This window comes from Bos indicus, chromosome 20 (assembly GCF_029378745.1).
Source record: "Bos indicus isolate NIAB-ARS_2022 breed Sahiwal x Tharparkar chromosome 20, NIAB-ARS_B.indTharparkar_mat_pri_1.0, whole genome shotgun sequence".
NCBI lineage: Eukaryota > Metazoa > Chordata > Mammalia > Artiodactyla > Bovidae > Bos > Bos indicus.
In genome coordinates this window covers 6,628,024-6,649,588 of record NC_091779.1, presented here as the reverse complement: position 1 = coordinate 6,649,588, position 21,565 = coordinate 6,628,024, and the positions used below count along the sequence as shown (strand labels likewise).

Sequence of the window (21,565 nt, the reverse complement as noted above, 5' to 3'; positions counted from 1 at the left end):
TTAAGGCTACTGTTAAGACCTACTACTCAGGAGGAAAAAAAGTTCCTTCTAAAATATGACTGCTCATTGACAATGTAACTGGTCACCCAAGAGCTCTGATGGAGATGCATAATGAGGTTCATGTTATTTTCATGTCTGCTAACAGAACATCCATTCTACAGTCCACAGATCAAGGAATCACTTCAATTCTAAAGCCTTATTACTTAAGAATTACAGTTCATAAGGCTACAGCTGTCAAAGATACAGATTCCTCTTATTAATCTGGGCAAAGTCAACTGAAAACCCTCTGGGAAGGATTCACCATTCTAGATGCCACTATGAACACTTATGATTCATGGGCAGAGGTCAAAATATCAACATTACAAAGAGGTCAAAATATCAACATTACAAGGAGTTTGGAAGAAGCTGATTCCAACTATCATGGATGACTGTGAGAGGTTCAAGACTTCAGTGGTGGGAAGTCACTGCAGATGTGGTAGAAACAGCAAGAGAACTAAAAGGAGAAGGAGAGCCTAAAAATATGATTGAACTGCTGCAATCTCAGGTTAAAACTGTAATGGATGAGGAGCTGCTTAATGTAGATGAGCAAAGAAAGTGATTCCATCTCGAGATGGAATCCACTCGTGAAGACGCCATGAAGATCGGTGAAATAACAAAGGATTTAGACTATGACATAAACTTAGTTGAGGAAGCTGCATCAGGGTTTGAGAGGACGGACTCCAATTTTGCAAGAATTTCTACTGTGGGTAAAATGCTATCAAGCAGCCTTGCATGTTCCAGAGAAATCATTAGTGAAAGGAAGAAGTCAGCCAATCTACATGGCAAAGTTCACGGCTGTCTAACTAAAGAAAGGGCCAAGGTCACCCCAACCTTCAGCAACCACCTCCCTGGTCAGTCAGCAGCCATCAACACTGAGGCAAGACTCTACACCAGCAAAAAGATTATGACTCATTAAAGGCTCAGGTGATGGTTACCATTTTTTTTTTTTTTTTTACCAATAAAGTATTTTTAAATTAATGAATATACTTTTTCCTTAAAGACATATACTATAGTACAGTGTAAACATAACTTTTATGTGCACTGGAAAACTCAAAAAATGTCGTGACCTGCCTTATTGTGATGGTTGCTTTATTGTGGTACCGTGGAACTGAATCTACATCTCTGGAGTACGCCTATATATAATACCCCTTTCATTCTCAAAAATACCATTTGGGGCAATAAATGATATGGCTTAGTTCTACTTCTGAAATGCCTTTCAAACAAATCCACAACTTTCTATTCCCATTCTCATCTTCCTTCTTCAAGCCCTATTCTCTCTGGACACTATAACTTCTTCCCAACTCATGTTGAGACTAGCAGTACATACATTCTTTAGTAAGGTTTAAAGAGCTATGTTTCTTTCTTTCTATCTATACCTGTGACAGTCCAGCTCTGAAAATTCTGATATACCCCTATGGATTGCAGAATAAAGCACACATCCTCTCAAAGTCTAACATGACCAGACCTTTATATTTTTCCTTTCACTAGATGCTGAGGCTGAAACTTGAATACTTTGGCCACCTGATGCAAAGGACTGACTCACTGGAAAAGATCTTGGTGCTGGGAAAGATTGAAGGCAGCAAGAGAAGGTGACGACAGAGGATGAGATGGTTGGATGGCATCACTGACTCAATGGACATGAGTTCGAGCACCGGGAGTTGGTGATGGACAGGGAAGCCCGGTGTGCTGCAGTCGATGGGGTCGCAAAGAGTCGGACACGACTGAGCAACTGAACTGACTGCGATGCTACCATTTACCTATGTATCAGTTTTCCTTACCAACACCCCTCCCAGTTTGGTGCCTTTGCTCACATTATTCCTGCAGTCTAGAACTGCATGGTACAATACGGTAGCCACAGGACACTTGCGATTATTTATAATACGGTAATTAAAACTAAGTGAAATAAAACACTCAGCTCCTCAGTTGCTCTAGCCACACTTCAGTGCTCAGTGACACGCACACTGAGTAGAGGCTGCCGTGCTGGGCAGGGAGACACAGAACACGCCCACCGTGCCAGAAGTTCTCTGAACAGCCCTGGTGTAGAGCGAGGTTCAGCAAACTTTTCTTTTAGGTTTCGTGGGACACATGGTCTCTGAACACTCACTCACTCCACCACTGTAAAGCAAAAGCAACCACAGCAAGCACGTAAACTCGTACAGGGATGTGGTGCAGGAACGTTTTACTCATGAGAGGTGGTGGGCCAGACTGGCCTGTAGACCACAGTGTGTGAAACTTCGAGCTAGAAAACTCTTCTTTCCCAAATATGCTTGTTGAGTTCCTACTCATCCCTGAAGCCCTGGCCCAAATGTCAAATTTCTCCACCCCCTCCATTAGAGTCAATCACGCTCTCCTTTGTATCCACAGCACTTTCACTTCTATTATTATATTACAATCCACCTTGCAGCTCTCTCAACCTGTGTCACAGGTACAGACACGTGTATTAGAGACTACTGCTGCAGTCCATGGGGTCGCTAAGAGTCGGACGCGACTGAGGGACTCCACTTTCACTTTTCACTTTCATGCATTGGAGAAGGAAATGGCAACCCACTCCAGTGTTCTTGCCTGGAGAATTCCAGGGACAGGAGAGCCTGGTGGGCTGCCATCTATGGGGTCGCACAAAGTCAGACATGACTGAAGCGACTTAGCAGCAGCAGTAGCAGCAGACAAGGGTAAAGATGACATATTGTTCTTCATAGATTAAGCATTTAGTCTCATTGCTACTGTTTTATGAAAAGCTAAAGAAAAATTCCACAACAGTTCTGTGATGTGTAATTTAAAATGTGCTATTACATTCCCTTCTAAAAAGGGTATTATATCAAAATGTTACTCAGTGGGAAAAAAACATAATTATCTAAACTCTTATTACTCTTTTCACAAATAAATTTTTCTTTAAAATGGCAGATTTTTCATTAAAATATAACATTTACATAATTATCCAAATTTAAAATTATATACAGAATTAAATTAGCATAGCTACAGAATACTTTACCTGAGAATAATTTTATAGCCAAGATGGCAAAGCTATGAATGGTTGACTCAAGAACAGTTAGTAAGACTATCAGAGCAAAAGCTTAATTTAACTATAATATTCAAAATCTTGCTTTCTTTAAATAGGAAAATAAGGTTTTGATCCAAGGGTTCTGTTGATTCAGCAGACTATTAAGTTTCTGGAGGAGCTGATGATTTCATTTATGGCAATTACTAATTTATGTTATTTTCTATAATCTAGTAAGATAAGTCCATTATAAAGTAAAATTGAGGGTTTCTTAAATTGACTAAACTTCAGGATTACTAAAAACCACAGCTACTGTCAATTTCAAAGCTGACAATAAACGGCTCATTTGAGATACTTTAATCACTAGAAGATTCTTCTGGATTTTCACACAAGAGACTAAAACATCAGTTTATTCTACTCTCTTACTAGCAACTTCTCCCTATAATACTGTCAATGTGACACTTTTTAAGTGTAATCAATAATCTTGTTGAAGAACTCAAATACAAACTTCTACACCAAGGTCATTTACTACACAAATAATATAAAAAATGCCACCTTAAAAACTAAATACTATGAAAATAAGAGGACACAAAATAATGACAGTAAGATAAACAATGCTTTACTTGTTCACTGAAGCTGTGGGAGAAGTCTGAGGAGTCTTTTCATCTTCCCCTTGAGAACTACTAAACTCGGAATCCTGAAACCGCTTTCCAATCTTTGGCCGCTTTAGATGGCTACTTCGAGTACGAGTGGAAACAGGTGTTTTATCATGACCTGAAAAAAAAATAGCAAGCCCATAGTTAATTGACTGTGTAGTCAAAGAATTACCCATTAATTATACACAGAAATGCAAGAACTAAGCCAGTTTAACTATATCACCACAATTTCACACTTCCTATCACATCAGGCTAGGAAATCATGTCAGTGACATATTTTAAATTATGAAATAATCTTAAAGTCAGTATTCATTCCTCACATATCTGTGTTACCTTGAGCTCTGCAAAGTATTTGTGCATTTTCACTTAGATTCTCTTCCAATAATCTTTTGAGAAATAAACAAGGCAGACGTTATGGTCCCTATTTTACAGGTAAGGGAATGAAAAAAAAGAGGTACGATAGCTTATCTGTTCACACAGCAGAATCAGTGGTACCAGAACCCCGACCTAGATATTAGAGGTGTGTAAGTCTTTATACTAAGGGACACACACACACACTTAATTCTAACACTCTCAAACACTTCAACTAATAGACCAGCTGAATTTCTTACCTTCAGAAGTACTTGCAAAGGCATCTTTTAGAGAATCAATCTAAAACAGAGATACACATCAAAACCAAAAGTTTTAGACCCTTTTTCCTTCCTATGCATCTACTTCAGTTTCAAAGAAAACCTTTTAAAGACTTTTTCAAATAGCACCTTTTGTATTCATCATCCATCAGAAGGCTCACTTAAGAAGCAAAAAGGCCATCTTAGAGCTTCAGTTTATTATGAGCCTAAGCACTTGTGAAACCCCCTAATATGCAAGACTGATACACACTGGGGTTTCCAAGTGTTCTGTCCGCAGCTCCTTCTCAGTCCAAATCCTCCTGGGTAATCGTATCTACCACCTTTACTTTAACATCTCCTTGCTGATGAATCCAAATATGCAACTTAATTTCCCCAACTTCTTTCCTGATTTTCAAAGCTCTATTTCTAATGAAATCTCTCTCCAGTGAATTCTCCAACCCAATTTCCTATCCAATCTGTCCCAAACTAAACTCTCATATTTAATCACTATTATTCTCTATCTTGGTTATTGGCAATAACAATTTAGTATGCTATTCCAATCAAAGACCTGTGGGGCAGTAACGACTTCTTGTCCTTCGTTCAACCAACCACAAGCCTGTCCATTAGGACACTGAAAAATCTCTCAAAACTGCCCCCTCTTTGGTATTACCAATGCTGCAATTTGGGCATTTATCATCCTTAACATGAAGGTGTACACCTTAAATATGTATAATTTTTGTTGATTATACCTCAATAAAGCTAAAATATAATGTAGTTAAAATAAACAAAATCACTTCCCCATGTGGTTACTAATAAAGAGTTTAATATGAGAAATATTTTCCTTGATTAAAATATTACAGTAATATGAAGAATTTCTAAAATGAAAGAAAATCTAATTTATATCGCCAACCTTTACAGTACAGTGAAATTTTAATGTTCTCATTAAAATGACACAAATTATTTGGCTTAATATTAAAGTAAATCATTGCTCTCACTAAATGTATGAAACAAATAGATTTTTCTACTTTCCCTCATTTTATGATATCTGATCAATAATAAAGTAATTTGAATATAAATGAGGAATTTGGAATGCAACATAATACAATGGCTTATTCTGAAGCCTGAAATTCCAAAGGTAGGAAAAAAAAAACTGAACTCCTTATATATATTGTATTATTTATATTATCCTTAAAAATGTTTTCAAAATTTTTTCTCAAATAGTCATCACTCATGCTAATTAAGACAGAAGAAGAGAGGCACAAATAATTCCCCAAAGCACTGGTCGTTGAAATGCATGTGCATTTACACAGACATATTCAACACTCACTAAAAATATATTCAGATACCCACATACAAAATAATTATGACTATATTAAAACCTTCCCTGGTGGCTCAGCTGGTAAAGAATCCACCTGCAATGCAGGAAGACCCAGGTTCGATCTTTGGGTCAGGAAGATCCCCTGGAGAAAGGAATAGCAACCCACTCCAGTATTCTTGCCTGGAGAATCCCATGGACAGAGGAGCCTGGCAGGCTACAGATATGGGGTTGCAAGAGTCGGACATGAGTGAGTGACTAACCAATGTAATAATAATGTAAAAGCTACCACAACAAAATGCTGTAAAAAATAAACCTCTAGGATCCCACCAACGAACTGGTATTTTTAGTAATATCAAGTAGGTTTCAGAGAAGTACCTGGTAAGTCCTCTGGAATTCAGTAAGGGGAACTGCCCTCTACTTTCAGGTTACCTAGTATTTGCAAAGTGCACTACATTCCACGGTGACTTAACACATATAGCCTCAAACTTCCCCCAAATAACTTCACAACATTTGACCTATTTCACTTCAAGAAATTTATCTGTGCAAGGAAATAATTACATTTGCACAAAGATGCATGTATAACTGTGTTCATGGTTGGGCCATTTATAAAAAACAAGTATAATATGTTAAGGAAATAAATGCTAGTATTTATATAGAATAATGTGCTGCTGCTGCTAAGTCGCTTCAGTCGTGTCCGAGTCTGTGCGACCCCACAATCAGCAGCCCACCAGGCTCCCCCGTCCCTGGGATTCTCCAGGCAAGAACACTGGAGTGGGTTGCCATTTCCTTCTCCAATGCATGAAAGTGAAGTCGCTCAGTCATGTCCGACCCTCAGCGACCCCATGGACTGCAACCTACCAGGCTCCTCAGTCCATGGGATTTTCTAGGCAAGAGTACTGGAGTGGGGCGCCAATAGTGTGCTACCTAACAACAATGATTTAATACAGTAATGACAGGGTTCTCTGGTGACTCAGTGGTAAAGAATCTGCCTGCCAGCGGAGGAGAAATGGGTTTGATTCCTGGTCCAGGAAGATCCCACGTGCCACAGAGCGACTAAGCCCACGCTTCACAACTACTGACCCTGTGCTCTAGAACGTGGAAGCCACAACTACCGAGCCCGCATGCTGCAACCACTGAAGCCTGTGCGCCCTGGAGCCCCGGCTCTGCAACCAGAGAAGCCAGCGCAAAAAGAAGCCCTCGCGCTGCAGCAAAGAGCAGCTCCCACTTGCTGCAACTGCAGAACAGCCCACCCAGCAACGAAGACCAGCACAGCCATAAATAAATAAATAAAATTAAAAAAAAAAAAAGTAATGACACAGAAAATGCTTACAATATTATGTCAATGGAGAAAAGCGGTTAGAAGCATGTATGAAAGTGAATGAAAGTCGCTCAGTCATGTCCGACTCTTTGTGACCCCATAGACTATACACACAATGGAATACTCCAGGCCAGAATACTGGAGTGGTAGCTGTTCCCTTCTCCAGGGGATCTTCCCAACCCAGGGATCAAACACAGCTCTCCCACATTGCAGGCGGATTCTTTACCAGCTTGTGGCTGATAAAGCCACCTTGTGGCTCACAAGGAAGCCCAGTTAGAAGCATAAAAGAATAAAAACAGAAATGAAACATACACACATACATGTTTCATAATATGTATTAAGTACATATACAAAAATGTTAGTTGCTAGATCTAGGGTAACAGAATTATAGATTTTTATTTTCTTCTGTACTACTTCGTGTATTCCAAATTATTTTTCAAAGAAAATTAAATCTTAGAAACAAATTAACAAAAAAGGCCAAGTAACACAGTAGAAGTTACCTAAGTCTGCTGAATGAACAATAACATTTATAAAGTTAAGTAGTAGCTGAACTTCTTTTTTAGAAAAAGCACACTTGGTATTTCCTGTGGTAAACACACATTGTACCTACAGTTAGCTGCATCTCACTAGACTGACTGTCTTCAGCTCTAGCTTCATATTCTGGAACAGAGGCAAGACTGTATTCTCCAGATGTAGATCTTTTAGCTTCATTTTGAGAAATTGCTGTGTGAAAAAGAATTTTTAAAATTTTAACCCAGTTAGTATTTGGTTTTAATTGTCACATTCTTTGTACGGATTTTTACAAAAGCCCTAAACAAGGGTATTAATATTCAGATGTGGGATATCCCTTCACCAATATCTTACAATGAAACCTTAAAAGAGTTTTAAATAGTTTATCTGTTATTTAGCAACTTTAAAGAGAGATGCATAAGACTGAGTACTACCTTTGATCCCCTGATGCCTATTCTGTGCTGAATAACCTGTGTTCATTTCTTACCCACCAATTTCTACTGGACTACTGAGCTATATTCTATTGGGTTACTCTAGGTCTTCTTACTAATAATGACATAAATGTTTAAATATAACACAAATTCCAACTTTAGAAAAGAAGGTCAATTACTAGAGAGATCACAACACATTGGACTATTCTGGACTATAAGACCATCATTCAGTTCAGTTGCTCAGTCGTGTCTTTGCGACTCTTTGCGACCCCATGAATCCCAGCACACCAGGCCTCCCTGTCCATCACCAACTCCCGGAGTTCACTGAGACTCACGTCCATCAAGTCAGTGATGCCATCTCATCCAGGATGTCATCTCATCCTCTGTCGTCCCCTTCTCCTCCTGCCCTCAATCCCTCCCAGCATCAAGGTCTTTTCCAATGAGTCAACTCTTCGCATGAGGTGGCCAAACTATTGGAGTTTCAGCCTCAGCATCAGTCCTTCCAATGAACACCCAAGTGGTCTCCTTTAGGATGGACTGGTTGGACCTCCTTGCAATCCAAGGGACTCTCAAGAGTCTTCTGCACTCAGCTTTCTTCACAGTCCAACTCTCACATCCATACGTGACCACTGGAAAAACCATAGCCTTGACTAGACGGACCTTTGTTGGCAAAGTAATGTCTCTGCTTTTCAATATGCTATCTAGGTTGGTCATAACTTTCCTTCCAAGGAGTAAGCATCTTTTAATTTCATGGCTGCAATCACCATCTGCAGTGATTCTGGAGCCCACAAAAATAAAGTCTGACACTGTTTCCCCATCTATTTCCTATGAAGTGATGGGACCAGATGCCATGATGTTAGTCTTCTGAATGTTGAGCTTTAAGCCAACTTTTTCACTCTCCTCTTTCACCTTCATCAAGAGGCTTTTTAGTTCCTCTTCACTTTCTGCCATAAGGGTGGTGTCATATGCATATCTGAGGTTATTGATATTTCTCCCAGCAATCTTGATTCCAGCTTGTGCTTCTCCCAGCCCAGCGTTTCTCATGTTGTACTCTGCATATAAGTTAAATAAGCAGGGTGACAATATACAGCCTTGACGTACTCCTTTTCCTATTTGGAACCAGTCTGTTGTTCCATGTCCAGTTCTAACTGTTGCTTCCTGATCTGCATACAGGTTTCTCAAGAGGCAGGTCAGGTGGTCTGGTATTCCCATCTCTTGAAGAATTTTCCACAGTTTATTGTGATCCACACAGTCAAAGGCTTTGGCATAGTCAATAAAGCAGAAATAGATGTTTTTCTGGAACTCTCTTGATTTTTCTGAACCATAATCACAGAAAACTAGCCAGTCTGATCACACAGACCACAGCCTTGTCTAACTCAATGAAACTAAGCCACGCCGTGTGGGACCACCCAAGACGGACGGGTCATGGTGGAAAGGTCTGACAGAATGTGGTCCACTGGAGAAGGGAATGGCAAAACACTTCAGTATTCTTGCCTTGAGAACCCCATATGAACAGTATGAAAAGGCAAAATGATAGGATACTGAAAGAGAACTCCCCCAGGTCCGTAAGTGCCCAATATGCTATAGGAGATCAGTGGAGAAATAACTCAAGAATGAAGGGATGGAGCCAAAGCAAAAACAATACCCAGTTGTGGATGTGACTGGTGATAGAAGCAAGGTCTGATGCTGTAAAGAGCAATACTGCATGGGAACCTGGAATGTCAGGTCCATGAATCAAGGCAAATTGGAAGTGGTCAAACAGGAGATGGCAAGAGTGAATGTCGACATTCTAGGAATCAGCGAACTGAAATGGACTGGAATGGGTGAATTTAACTCAGATGATCATTATATCTACTACTGTGGGCAGGAATCCCTTAGAAGAAATGGAGTAGCCATCATGGTCAACAAAAGAGTCGGAAATGCAGTACTTGGATGCAATCTCAAAAATGACAGAATGATCTCTGTTCGTTTCCAAGGCAAACCATTCAATATCACAGTGATCCAAGTCTATGCCCCAACCAGTAACGCTGAAGAAGCTTAAGTTGAACGGTTCTATGAAGACCTATAAGACCTTTTAGAACTAACACCCAAAAAACATGTCCTTTTCATCATAGGGGACTGGAAGGCAAAAGTAGGAAGTCAAGAAACACCTGGAGTAACAGGCAAATTTGGCCTTGGGGTACGGAATGAAGCAGGGCAAAGGCTAATAAAGTTTTGCCAAGAAAACGCACTGGTCATAGCAAACACCCTCTTCCAACAACACAAGAGAAGACTCTACACATGGACATCACCAGATGGGCAACACTGAAATCAGCCCATCATTAGGCAATGCTTCTACACTAGACTTGTGTCCAAACTGAAAACAGTCTTACCTGTAATTTTAAGAGTTTCTCTTTGTAACGCTCTGGTGATTGGTATTCTCTGGTACCAGTGTCCAACACCTTCAACTTCCCAAAGCAGTTCATGGTCTCCTGGATATTTTTCAAAGTACTGGTTGCAAGCTGAAACACACATTGAAACTTTTCTAGAAATCCCAGCAACCAATTGGAATGAATGGTTAAAACGCTGTATAATGTATATTTTATCACCAAAAAACTGTTTAGGAGACACTGGTCTGGGAAATATGCCTGGTGTTCCCCTCACTTAATCCAAGTGGTAAGTTCTCCTACTCTTTGGCCTGGCTGTCTTTTGGCTCAAAACTCATCAAGAGGTGAACCCAGTTTTCAGGCAAGACCTTTAATAGGGCAAATGAAGAGAACTTCTGTGCTTTTTAACTTATATCTGTATTTTGGGAAGTGTGAAAATCTAAAGTAATTCTGTAAATTTGAATACATAAAAAATAAGTCTGAAATTATTACTTTTTTAAAAACTTAAAAATCTTTAAAATAAGAAAGCACACAAAATAATGTTTTGTAGTGTTTCTAGATGTGAAACCATGGGCAGGAAGGATACACACCAACTTGAGGAACACAATTACCTCCAGGGAGAAAAAGGTGAGAGAGGGATGGGATTAGGGCCGGGTTCAAAGAGAACATCAACTATATCTACATCTTGTTCAAGTCTCCATCTCGTTTAATTCTCTTAAATGAAAATATGGCAAAATCTTAACATCTGTTAATCTGGACCCTGAACATGTGGACAGCAGGATGCCATTTGCTCACTTTTCCCCCGCATATTTGACAATACTTCTCAGGTTCTTTAGTTACTCCCACACCTATCAGGAAGCAAAAAGCTGGAGAAAACCAGTAGGCCACACTGAGTCCTTTGTCTCAATTAAAATAACTAAAATAGTAGAGGATGCCTTACATAATACATAAGCACCTGTAGTTCATTTAGTATTCAATTTATTTATCATTAGAATCCTTAAAAAGGGTAAGTAATAAGAGACTCTGCCTACAGTAGATGTGTTTGCATGCCTCCCCAAATTTAGTAAAGCAATAATTAAGACTTTAAGAGGAAAATCCATTTTCAGATTATCCAGGGTAGACAGCATTCATTCCATTCTCACGTATGGGCCTAGAGAGAAACTGTGATTCAAGATGAGCATGCAATGCTTGGTTCTTGTTTTCTGGATTTTTGATATTAAAAGGGAGAAGAAACTTAGAACAAAAACATTTTTTCAGTGAATATCTGATGCTAGATTAAAATCAGTGGTAAATTATATACTATAAAAGTTTTCACACAAATCACTCCAGTATCAAATCTTACTTCATTAAGAAAAGAGCAGTACTACAGGCTTTATACAAATATAAATCCACTAACAGCATTTAAAACACAACAACAAAATATATATACACACTAGAAACAGCGTTGAAAAAGAATTGAGGTACATGAATCCATAGCAATAAATCTTATAAAGATGAGTAGAAAAAGCTAATTGCAGAATTCATACAGTACATATTATTCATATAAAGTTGTTGTTTTTTTTTTTTTAATTTATTTTCAAGGATTACATTCAGACCCTTGGCACTCAAAGCACAGAGTCCTAACCACTGGACTACCAGGGAATTCCCTGAAGCCTTTAAACATGTAAAACAATATGACACTGAGACTTCCCTGGTGGTCCAGTGGTTAAGAACACGCCTTCCAATGCAGGGGATTCGGGTTTGATCCACGGCTGGACAACCAAGAGCCTACATGCCTTGGGGCAACTAAGCCCACATGCCACAGCTAAAGAGCCCACCCGATGCAACTACAATCCAACGAAGCCACACACCAAAAGGACAATTAAAAAAAAACATGACATTGTCGGAGTGTGTGTGTGTGTGTGTGTGTGTGTATAAAGTCGAATAACTGAATAACTGCATGGGGAAAAGAAATGCCAAATTAAGGATACTGCTTGAAGGAAAGTTACAAGGCTAAAACAGCCTGGAGTTAAACTCCCCTCCTGGTCCTCCCCACCATTCTATGCAAAACAAAGAACTCTCTCACCCGAAGAAAAAAAATGGACATTAAAGTTGATTTGCCCAGCTCCCAGCCGGTCCAGCCTCTGGCCGATCTCCAGAATTCCTTGCCCCAGCCGTGTAAGAGAGAACTACTCTGAACAACCTTAGAGAACAGGCCCCCTTAACACAGTAGATTTCCACATACATGCCTATATATACTTGCTCTTTTCTTGGGTTAGTGCAGCAGCTCACTAATCTGACTGGTACCCCTTCTCGCCTCATTAAAGGTGACCTGTTCCTGTACAGTGCCAGTCTCATTCTTTTTGTGAACCCCGCTTTCTCTAACTCCGTACCTACAGTGCTTATTTCAAGGAAGGGAGAGAATAAGCTAATTGGATAGGACAGGAGTACAACTACATTGGCAATAATCCACTTCTATGGATGCTACATGCTGGATGATACATGAGTATTTTGTTACCTCCTACTTTTTTTTTTGTATATTTGAATTTTTTAATTTAAAAAGCTACCACAGGGACTCCCCTGGTGGTCCAGTGATTAAGACTCTACATTCCTAAAGCAAGGGGTGAGGGTCTGATCCCTGGTCAGGGAAATGAGTTCCCACATGCCTTGCAGCAGAGCCAACAAAAAAACCTACCACAGACAAATAACAAATAACCCAAAGAAAGAATGGTTAAAGGGTCTAAATATACATTTTTCCAAAGATGATACATATATGACTAATAAGCACATGAAAAGATGTTCAACACCAAATGTGCATCCAGACAATGAGATGCCACTCCACATCCACTGAGAGGGCTACAGTAAAAAAGACAAATAATGGAATTTTCCAGCAGTCCAGTGGTGAGGACTCTGCGCTTTCACTGCCAGGAGCAAGGGTTCGATCCCATCAGGCAACTAAGATCCCATAAGCCTTGCAGTGTGGTCAAAACTTACAAGGACAAATAATAGTAAGTATTGGTGAGGATGTAGAGAAACAGCAACCCTCATACAATGTTTACAAGAATGTAAAATGGTGCAGTTGCTTTCAGAGCAGTTTGGCAAGGTTATAACCAAGCTACTTCATCCACACCTAGATATATACACCAGAGCAATGTTCACTCAAAAATTGCACAAATGTTCACAGGAGCATTATTCATAATATCTAAAAAGTAGAAACAATCCAAAAATCTATCAACTGGTGATGGCATATCCACACACTAGAATATTTCTCAGCTATTAAAAAAAAAAAAATGAAGCACTGAGTCAGACTACAACATGGATGAACCTTGAAAACGTTTATGCAAAATGAAAGAAGTTAGACACAAAGAGCTTACAATACATCATACAATTACATTTATATGAAATGTCCAGAATACGTAAATCCATAGACACAGAAAATAGATTAGTTGTTAGTTGCTAGGGGACGAAGGAATGGAGGAACGGCAGAGTGACTGCTAATTGGTACAGAGCTTCTTTTGGGGATGTTGAGAATGTTCTAAAATTAGATAGTGGTTATGGTTGCACAGCTGTGAAATAATAAAACCACTGAACTGTACACTTTATGAGGGTGGATTTAATGGTATGTGAATTCTATTTCAATTTCTTAAAAAAAAGCTACCATACCCTCAAAAGGCCATTTATGTGAGGTAAGGGCACATAGACTCTATTGACCCTAGAGAGTCAAGAATGTAATTTACTTAATACTGACATACACACATTTAAGATAAAGTGCAGAAACAAGTCAGAAGTGACACTGAGACAAGTTTAACTAAAAACTTAATCCAATTACCTATGTACATGAGAGAGGTCAGGGGATATCGCAAGCCAAGTGCATCTTCTGTAAAGGAATCAACAAAGTCCTCCAGCATATGAAGCCCAAAGTCTTTGCCTCGATATTTCTTTCTTACAAACATTGTATCCAGAACTGGCAGTTGGTAGCTTTGGGTAAGAAACGAGGCACATGTGCTTCCTGCAGTCATAAAACAGAAATCCAACAATTTTTCACATTTAAAAGACCATGTAGGTATATATATTTAGAGAACATGAGTTAAGTCTGAAATGGGTTATTTTTTCTTATATCACGAATGTTAAATAAATGCATAAATTTTACAATATAAAATGCTTTCCAGCTATTACATATCATAACGTATACCTGAGATGATGAGAAGAACTATGTATTTTACAGCTGACAACAGTAACTCATGCAAATTAACCATTACCATTTGATGAATTGTATGCTTGAATATATATCTCTGTCCATAGACCTGTACCACTTTAAAGCTCATCAACTATTAAAATTTCAAATTTAAAGAGTATTTGGTGATTGCATAAGTACACGAAGTATCCAATTCCAACCTTAGTATGTGAATATTCGTCTTTTCCCTTTACTTTTTCCCTAGTGAGTACAGTTTCATTTTTATCTACTTAATGACGGCAAAGAAGTGAATTAGTTCTCCAAATTTTTAAGGACTATGGATTAGGACTAAATGGAAACATTGGTTTTTAGAAACGGCTAAGTCAGCAATCTTTCCTCTGTGAATACACTTTTTAAAATATCCTGTACATTTAAGGTTTAATAGGAGAAGTGTTTGTAGTAGTAACTAAATATGCCTCCCCTTATTATATTACAGAGCTACACTGATTTGTCTTTTGAGAACCCTGATTTGGGTTTTGACCCTTCAAACAGATGTATAAGCTTTTATAATGTATCTTAAGACAGTCTGTAAGTAGAGGACATCATGCTGGAGTCACTTTCTAAGTTAGCTATCAGTCAGTATTCTACTCTTTTAGTACTTCAAGTAAAACAATTATTCTCAGTTATATTATTCACATGATTTTGGATAGTTATAATGATGTAGTTCAAGAAAGAAACAAAATTTCAGGCAACAAACCTTTCACAAATTAACTTTTACCAATCATATCATTTGATGAGATGGTCAATATAGCAAGACTTTTTAAGTTCAACCATATAATGAATTACTCATTATTAAACTGGAGAACTTCAATAACTTTTTGCAATAATCTCTGTAAGAGGGCATGACAACCCACTCCAGGATTCTTGCCTGGAGAATCGCCATGGACAGAGAAGACTGGTGGGCTACAGTCCATGGGGTCACAAAGAGTCAGACACGACTGAGCGACTAAGCACACACACACTAAGACAACTAATTTAAATTCAAAACAGGTAACACACATTGTTATATACTCAGTTCTTAACCACTGATGTTCAGTTAGGACACTAATAAGGGTCAAAATGTCTTACAGAGTGGCTGTAATTAACAATATTGCTTTATGAAGAATCCACCTGCCAATGCAGGAGCCACAGGGGACTCGGGTTTGATCCCTGGGTAGGGAAGATCTCCTAGAGGAGGAAAGAGCAACCCACTCCAGTAGTCTTGCCTAGAAAATTCCACGGACAGAGGAGCCTGGCAAACTACAGTACCTGGAGTAGAAAAGAGTTGGACAGAACCGAGTATGCACATCAAATTAAAAAAAAAAACGTAGATCTTAAGCATTAGCACCTCAAAAAAGGAAAGGAAGAGGGCTTCTTTGGTGGCTCAGTTGTAAATATGTATATGTAAAACCCAATGCAGGCGACAGGGGTTCGAGCCCTGGTCCAGGAAGACCGCACATGCCATGGGGCAGCGAAGCCCACGTGCCACAACTACAGAGCTTGTGCTCCAAAGCCAGGAGCCACAGCTACCGAACCCTGAGCACCCTAGAGCCCGTGCTCTGCAACAAGGGAAGCCACGCAATGAGAAGCCTGCACCCCACTGCAACCGGAGGAAGCCCTGCGTACAACAAAGGCGCAACACAGACAAAAGTAAAGAAAATTACACACACACACACACACACACACACACACATTATATATATAAAAGAAAAGAAGGAAGAAAGAAAATGGCAACCATGTTAGGCAATTAATATACTGATTATGGTGAATATTTTGCAATGTGTATCAAATCACAACTTCAACTTATCAATTATACTCAATAAATCCAAAATAAATACATAAAATTTTTACTAGTCTAATGGGTAGCCTCACCAACAAGCTACTATGACTAGCTTTTTTAATGCCTTAAAATTAGGGTTCTCTCATAGTAACTGCTACAAGTGATAAAGAAATCAAGAGACATTACTTTAAAAATAACATTAATTCAAAGGACAAAGCAAACATGAGAAGAGAATCCTATCTAGTTCGTAATACTGCCTGAAGATCTATTGCTTTTACTGTTGTGCATGCCTCAGAATACCAAATATATGAAGTAAATTTCCCACAAATTGATTTTTTTCTATTTTTACATAAACATTCCTTTAAACAGAGAAAAGGTAGAGTCTAGCATCTAACAGTGTTAACAAGGTCAATTTATGGAACTAACAGTTTTCACAAAGTCTAAAGTTCTACTTACTCACCATGTACATATTCATTTCAAAAAACCATGCTAATTCCCTTCTTGTGACTATATCTTAAATTCTTATTTTTATATTTCTATCAGGTTCTACCCAGATATAAGAGAAATCAAATAAAGGGTAGAAAAATCTCCTGTTACCAGAGATTCTTCAGACACATCAACAGCACAAGTACTTAGTAATTAGTGGGGGGGGGACTACAACCTTAGATGAACTTTTCATTAAAAATCTACTAGTTGAAATGAAATTTAATTTAGCACTGCACAAGAAGCAGCTTGGATATTTACACTCCTCAGAGCTTCACCTTTGGCCACAATCTTTTTCTATATGCTCTCTCTGGGTAATTTCACCTACTCTCAAGGTTTCTACCATTTATCCAAATGCTTATGATCACAATCTTTTATTTCTGTAATGCATGAAACTTACTCCAAGATGAATGGAAGAGTTCATATAAACGTAAATACAACAAAAAACACACGGTCATCTCCAAATACAGAGAAAAAGCATTAGACAAAATCCAGCATATTCATGATAAAAATACTTAAGGTGTTCAATTTGATAAAGGGATCTATGAAAAACCTCACAGCTAAGAAAAATCACACTTAATGGTGAAAGACCAGATATTTTCCCCTAAGATCAAGAACAAGATAAAAATGTTAATTCTCACCACTTTTATTCAATATCTTAAGTAGGTTCTAGCTGGGCAATTAGACAAGAAAAGGAAATGAAAAGCACCTAGAAAGAAAGGAAACCTTCTTGTATACAGACCTTAAGATTTTCATCTTAAGAAATTCACTAAAAAGGTATTAAAACTGATAGTTTCTAAAGTCAGCAAGATTATAGGACATAAGATCAACATACAAAAATCAACTGAGGCCTTTCCTGGCAGTCCAGTGGTCAACACCGAGGGCATCCACTACAGGGGGCGTGGGTCTGATCCCTGGCTGGGGAACTAGGATCTAGACCCTCAGGTGCCTTGCAGAGTGGCCAAAAAAAAAAAAATTCAATTGTATTTCTAGACAGCAGCAATGAACAATCTTTAAATGAAATTAAGAAAACAATTCCACTAACAAGAGCGTCACCAAATAATAAAATACTCAGGAATAAATTTGGCGAGAGTACAAAACTGAAAACTACAAACATTTACTAGGAATTAGGGACCTCCCTGGTGGTCCAGGGGTTAAGAATTTGCCTGGCAATGCAGAGGACACAGGTTCCATCCCTGGTTAGGGAACATCCCACATGCTGCAGAGCAACTAAGGCCATATGCCACAACTACTGAAGCCCACGCACTCTAGAATCCCTGCTCTGCATCGAGCGGTCACTGCAACGAGAAGCCCACACACCACGACTACAGAGTAGCCCTCGCTCACCCCAACTAGAGAAAGCCCGTGCACAGCAACAAAGAGCCCCTGGGATGCAGTGAAGACCCATCACAGGCAAAACTAAGTAATTAATTTTTCAAAAAGCCAAAGGAATTAAAGAACAGTTAAATAACTGGAAAGACATCCCATTGTTCATGATTCAGAAGACAACATTGTTAGAATGTCAACACACCGCAAACTGACCTATAGGTTCAAAATTCCAGCTGGATTTTTTGCAGAAATTGACAAAGTAATCCTAAAACTCGTATGGAAATGCAAAAAAACACAAATGACCCAAATAATCTTAACAAAGTTGGAAGACTTCCCATTTTAAAAGCTACAAAGCTACAGTGATCAAGCCAGTGTGGTACTGGCACAAGAATAAATAGCAATCAACAGAACAGAAGTTCCAGAAACAAAACCTCTTATTTTTGGTCAACTGATTTTTGACAGGAGTCCCAAGGCATTTCTATGGAAACAGAACAGTCTTTTTAAAATGAATGAGGCTAGGGCAACTGGATATCCACATATGCAAAAGAATGATATTGGGTCCCACTCCCCTTTTTTAGACCACATACAAAAATTAACTGCAAATGGAACATAAACATAACTTTAAGTGTTAAAACTATAAAAATCTTAGCATAACACACAGCAGCAAATCTTCATCACCTTAGGTCAGGAAAAGTCTTCTTAGCGAAAACACCAAAAGCAAGAGTGACACATGGACAGATAACTGGCTTCACAAACACTAGTCGTCAAAGGGCATCGACCAGAACGCACAAAGACCATCCACAAATGAGGGAAAATCCTTTCAAACTACGTACTCCATACGGGACTTCAGTCTAGAATATACGAAAAATGCTTACAACTCACTAATAAAAAGACAAATAAAACCCAACCTAAAAATAAGGATTTAACAGACATTTCCCCAAAGACATACAAATGGCCAACAGGTATATAAAACATGTTCAATGTCTCAAATGATCAGGGTAACAGCAAACCAAACGAGGTTTCACCTCATACGCATCAGGGCTGCTACCAGCAAAACAAAAGACAGCAAATGCTAACAAGGGTATGGGAACCTGGGACCCTGTATACTGTTATTGGGAATGAAAAATGGTGTAGCCACGATGAAAAAAAGCACAGAGGTTCCGCAAAGAATTAAAAATAGAACCATCACAGATCCAGCAATCCCACTCCTGGGTATATATCCAAAATAATGGAAATCAGTATCTCAAAGAGATTAGCAATTCAATGTTCACTGCAGCATTATTACCAATAGCCTAGATGTGGTAACAACCTAAAGGTCCAATGATGAATGAATGGATAAAGAAAATAAGGGGTGGGTGTGGGGGTGGGGGGGGCGTGTGTGTGTAGGACATATACAAACAGCTTCAAAAAAATGTACATCTGCCTTATACAACAAGATGGATGAACCTTGAGGACATTATGCTAAGCGAAGTCAGTCAGCCACAGGACAAACACTGCATGATTCCAATTACATGAGACATCTTAAAACAGTCAAATTCCTAGAAGCAGAGAGCAGAACAACGGGTGTCAAGGGCAGAGTGAGGGAAAACAGGCTTAAAGTTTCAGTAAAGCCAAGCTCTAGAGACATGCTATATACAATACGACACCTACGGTCAACAATACTGTAATCTACAGTTAAAAGTCTGTTAAGACAGTAGGTCTTCTGTTAAGTGTTCTTACCACAATAAAATAAGATTAAAAAACATATTTTAAGATAAATAATCTAGACAGAAAGGAGATTAGTGGCTTCCAGGAATTCCAAGATAAAGGAAATGAGGAGTGACAGCTAAAGGGTACAGCAATTCTTGAGGTGATGAAGATGTTTTTGAATTAGGCAGTACTCATGGTTGCACGACTCTGTGAACATACTGAAAATCACTTAAGGGTAAACTTGATGATATGTGAATTATAACAGGATGGACCTCAAAATAATCATACTGAAAGAACCCAGACAAAAAAAAATGTACTATATGATTCCAATTTATAAAAATCTAGAAAGCAGGCTAATATATAATAATAAAGAGCAGATGAGTGTTTCCTTGGGGACAAACTGAGGAAGGAAGGATGGTTACAAATAGGCACAAAGAAACTTTTGGGAATAAGAGATCTGTTTACTACCTTGACTGTAGTGGTAGTATCACAGCTATATACACAAGTCAAAATGTAACAAAGTAAAATTTCGACATGGTTAGTTTTCTGTAAGTCAGTTATACCACAATAAAGTGAGAAGGGTTAAAAAAAAAAAAGAAGACAACTCAATTTAAAAATGGGTAAAGGATTTGAACAGATAGCCCAAAGAAGACACAATAATGGCCAAAACGCATGTGAAAAGACGCTCAACATCCTTAGCCATTTGGTAAATGCGACTCAAAATGACAATGCCATACCACTTGACAGCCACCAGATTGGCTATAGTCAAGAAGACAGATAAAAAGAGATGGGAATACCAGACCAACTTACCGGCCTTCTGAGAAACCTGTAGGCAGGTCAAGAAGCAACAGTTAGAATCAGACATGGAACAACGGACTGGTTCCAAATTGAGAAAGGAGTACGTCAAGGCTGTATATTGTCACCCTGCTTATTTAACTTCTATGCAGCGTACATCATGAGAAATGCTGGGCTGTATAAAGCACAAGCTGGAATCAAGATTGCTGGGAGAAATATCAGTAACCTCAGATATGCTGATGACACCAGCTTATGGGAGAAAGTGAAGTGGAACTAAAGAGCCTCTTGATGAGGGTGAAAGAGGAGAGTGAAAAAGCTGGCTTAAAACCCAACATTCAAAAAACTAAGATTATGGCATTGGGTCCCATCACTTCACCGCAAATAGATGGGGAAACAACAGAAACAGTGACAGATTTTATTTTCTTGGGCTCCAAAATCACTGCAGACAGTGACCACAGCCATGAAATTAAAAGACACCTGCTCCTTGAAGAAGACCTATGACAAACCTAGACAGTATTAAAAAGCAGAGACGTTACTTTGCAGACAAAGGTCTGCATATTCAAAGCTATGGTTTTTCCAGCAGTCATGTATGGATGTGAGAGTTGGACCATAAAGAAGACTGAGCATCGAAGAATTGATGCTTTCAAACTGTGGTGTTGGTGAAGACTCCTGAGAGTCTCCTGGACTGCAAGGAGATCAAACCAGTCAATCAACCCTGAATATTCACTGGAAGAACTGACGCTGAAGCTCCATATCTTGGCCACCTGATACAAAGAGCCAACCCACTAGAAAAGACCCTGATGCTGGGAAAGATTGAAGGCAGGAGAAGAAGGGGGTGACAGAGGACAAGATTGTCAGATGATATTACCGACTCAATGGATACGAGTTTGAGCAAGCTCCGGGAGATGGTGAAGGGCAGGGAAGCCTGGTGTGCTACAGGCCATGGGGTCACAAAGAGTCAGGCCCGATGGAGCAACTGAACAACGACAATGGGTAAATCGTATGGTATGTAAATGAACCTTAATAAAGCTTAAAAATGTAAATGGAACAACAAAT

At 38.9% G+C, this 21,565-nt stretch overlaps 1 protein-coding gene across 6 annotated transcripts in view; it reads right to left on the bottom strand.

Annotated features, from left to right (window-relative positions):
• FAM169A (family with sequence similarity 169 member A) overlaps nt 1-21,565 on the bottom strand; it is a 66,296-nt gene that overhangs the window by 11,332 nt on the left and 33,399 nt on the right. For all 6 annotated transcript variants that reach the window (XM_070774533.1, XM_070774532.1, XM_070774530.1 and 3 more), the window contains 5 exons: nt 14,050-14,229; nt 10,248-10,376; nt 7,545-7,657; nt 4,302-4,341; nt 3,658-3,808 (listed from right to left, as the gene is read on the bottom strand). In XM_070774533.1, the coding sequence (XP_070630634.1) occupies nt 3,658-3,808; nt 4,302-4,341; nt 7,545-7,657; nt 10,248-10,376; nt 14,050-14,229 (613 nt within the window). The remainder of the gene's footprint in view (nt 1-3,657; nt 3,809-4,301; nt 4,342-7,544; nt 7,658-10,247; nt 10,377-14,049; nt 14,230-21,565) is intronic.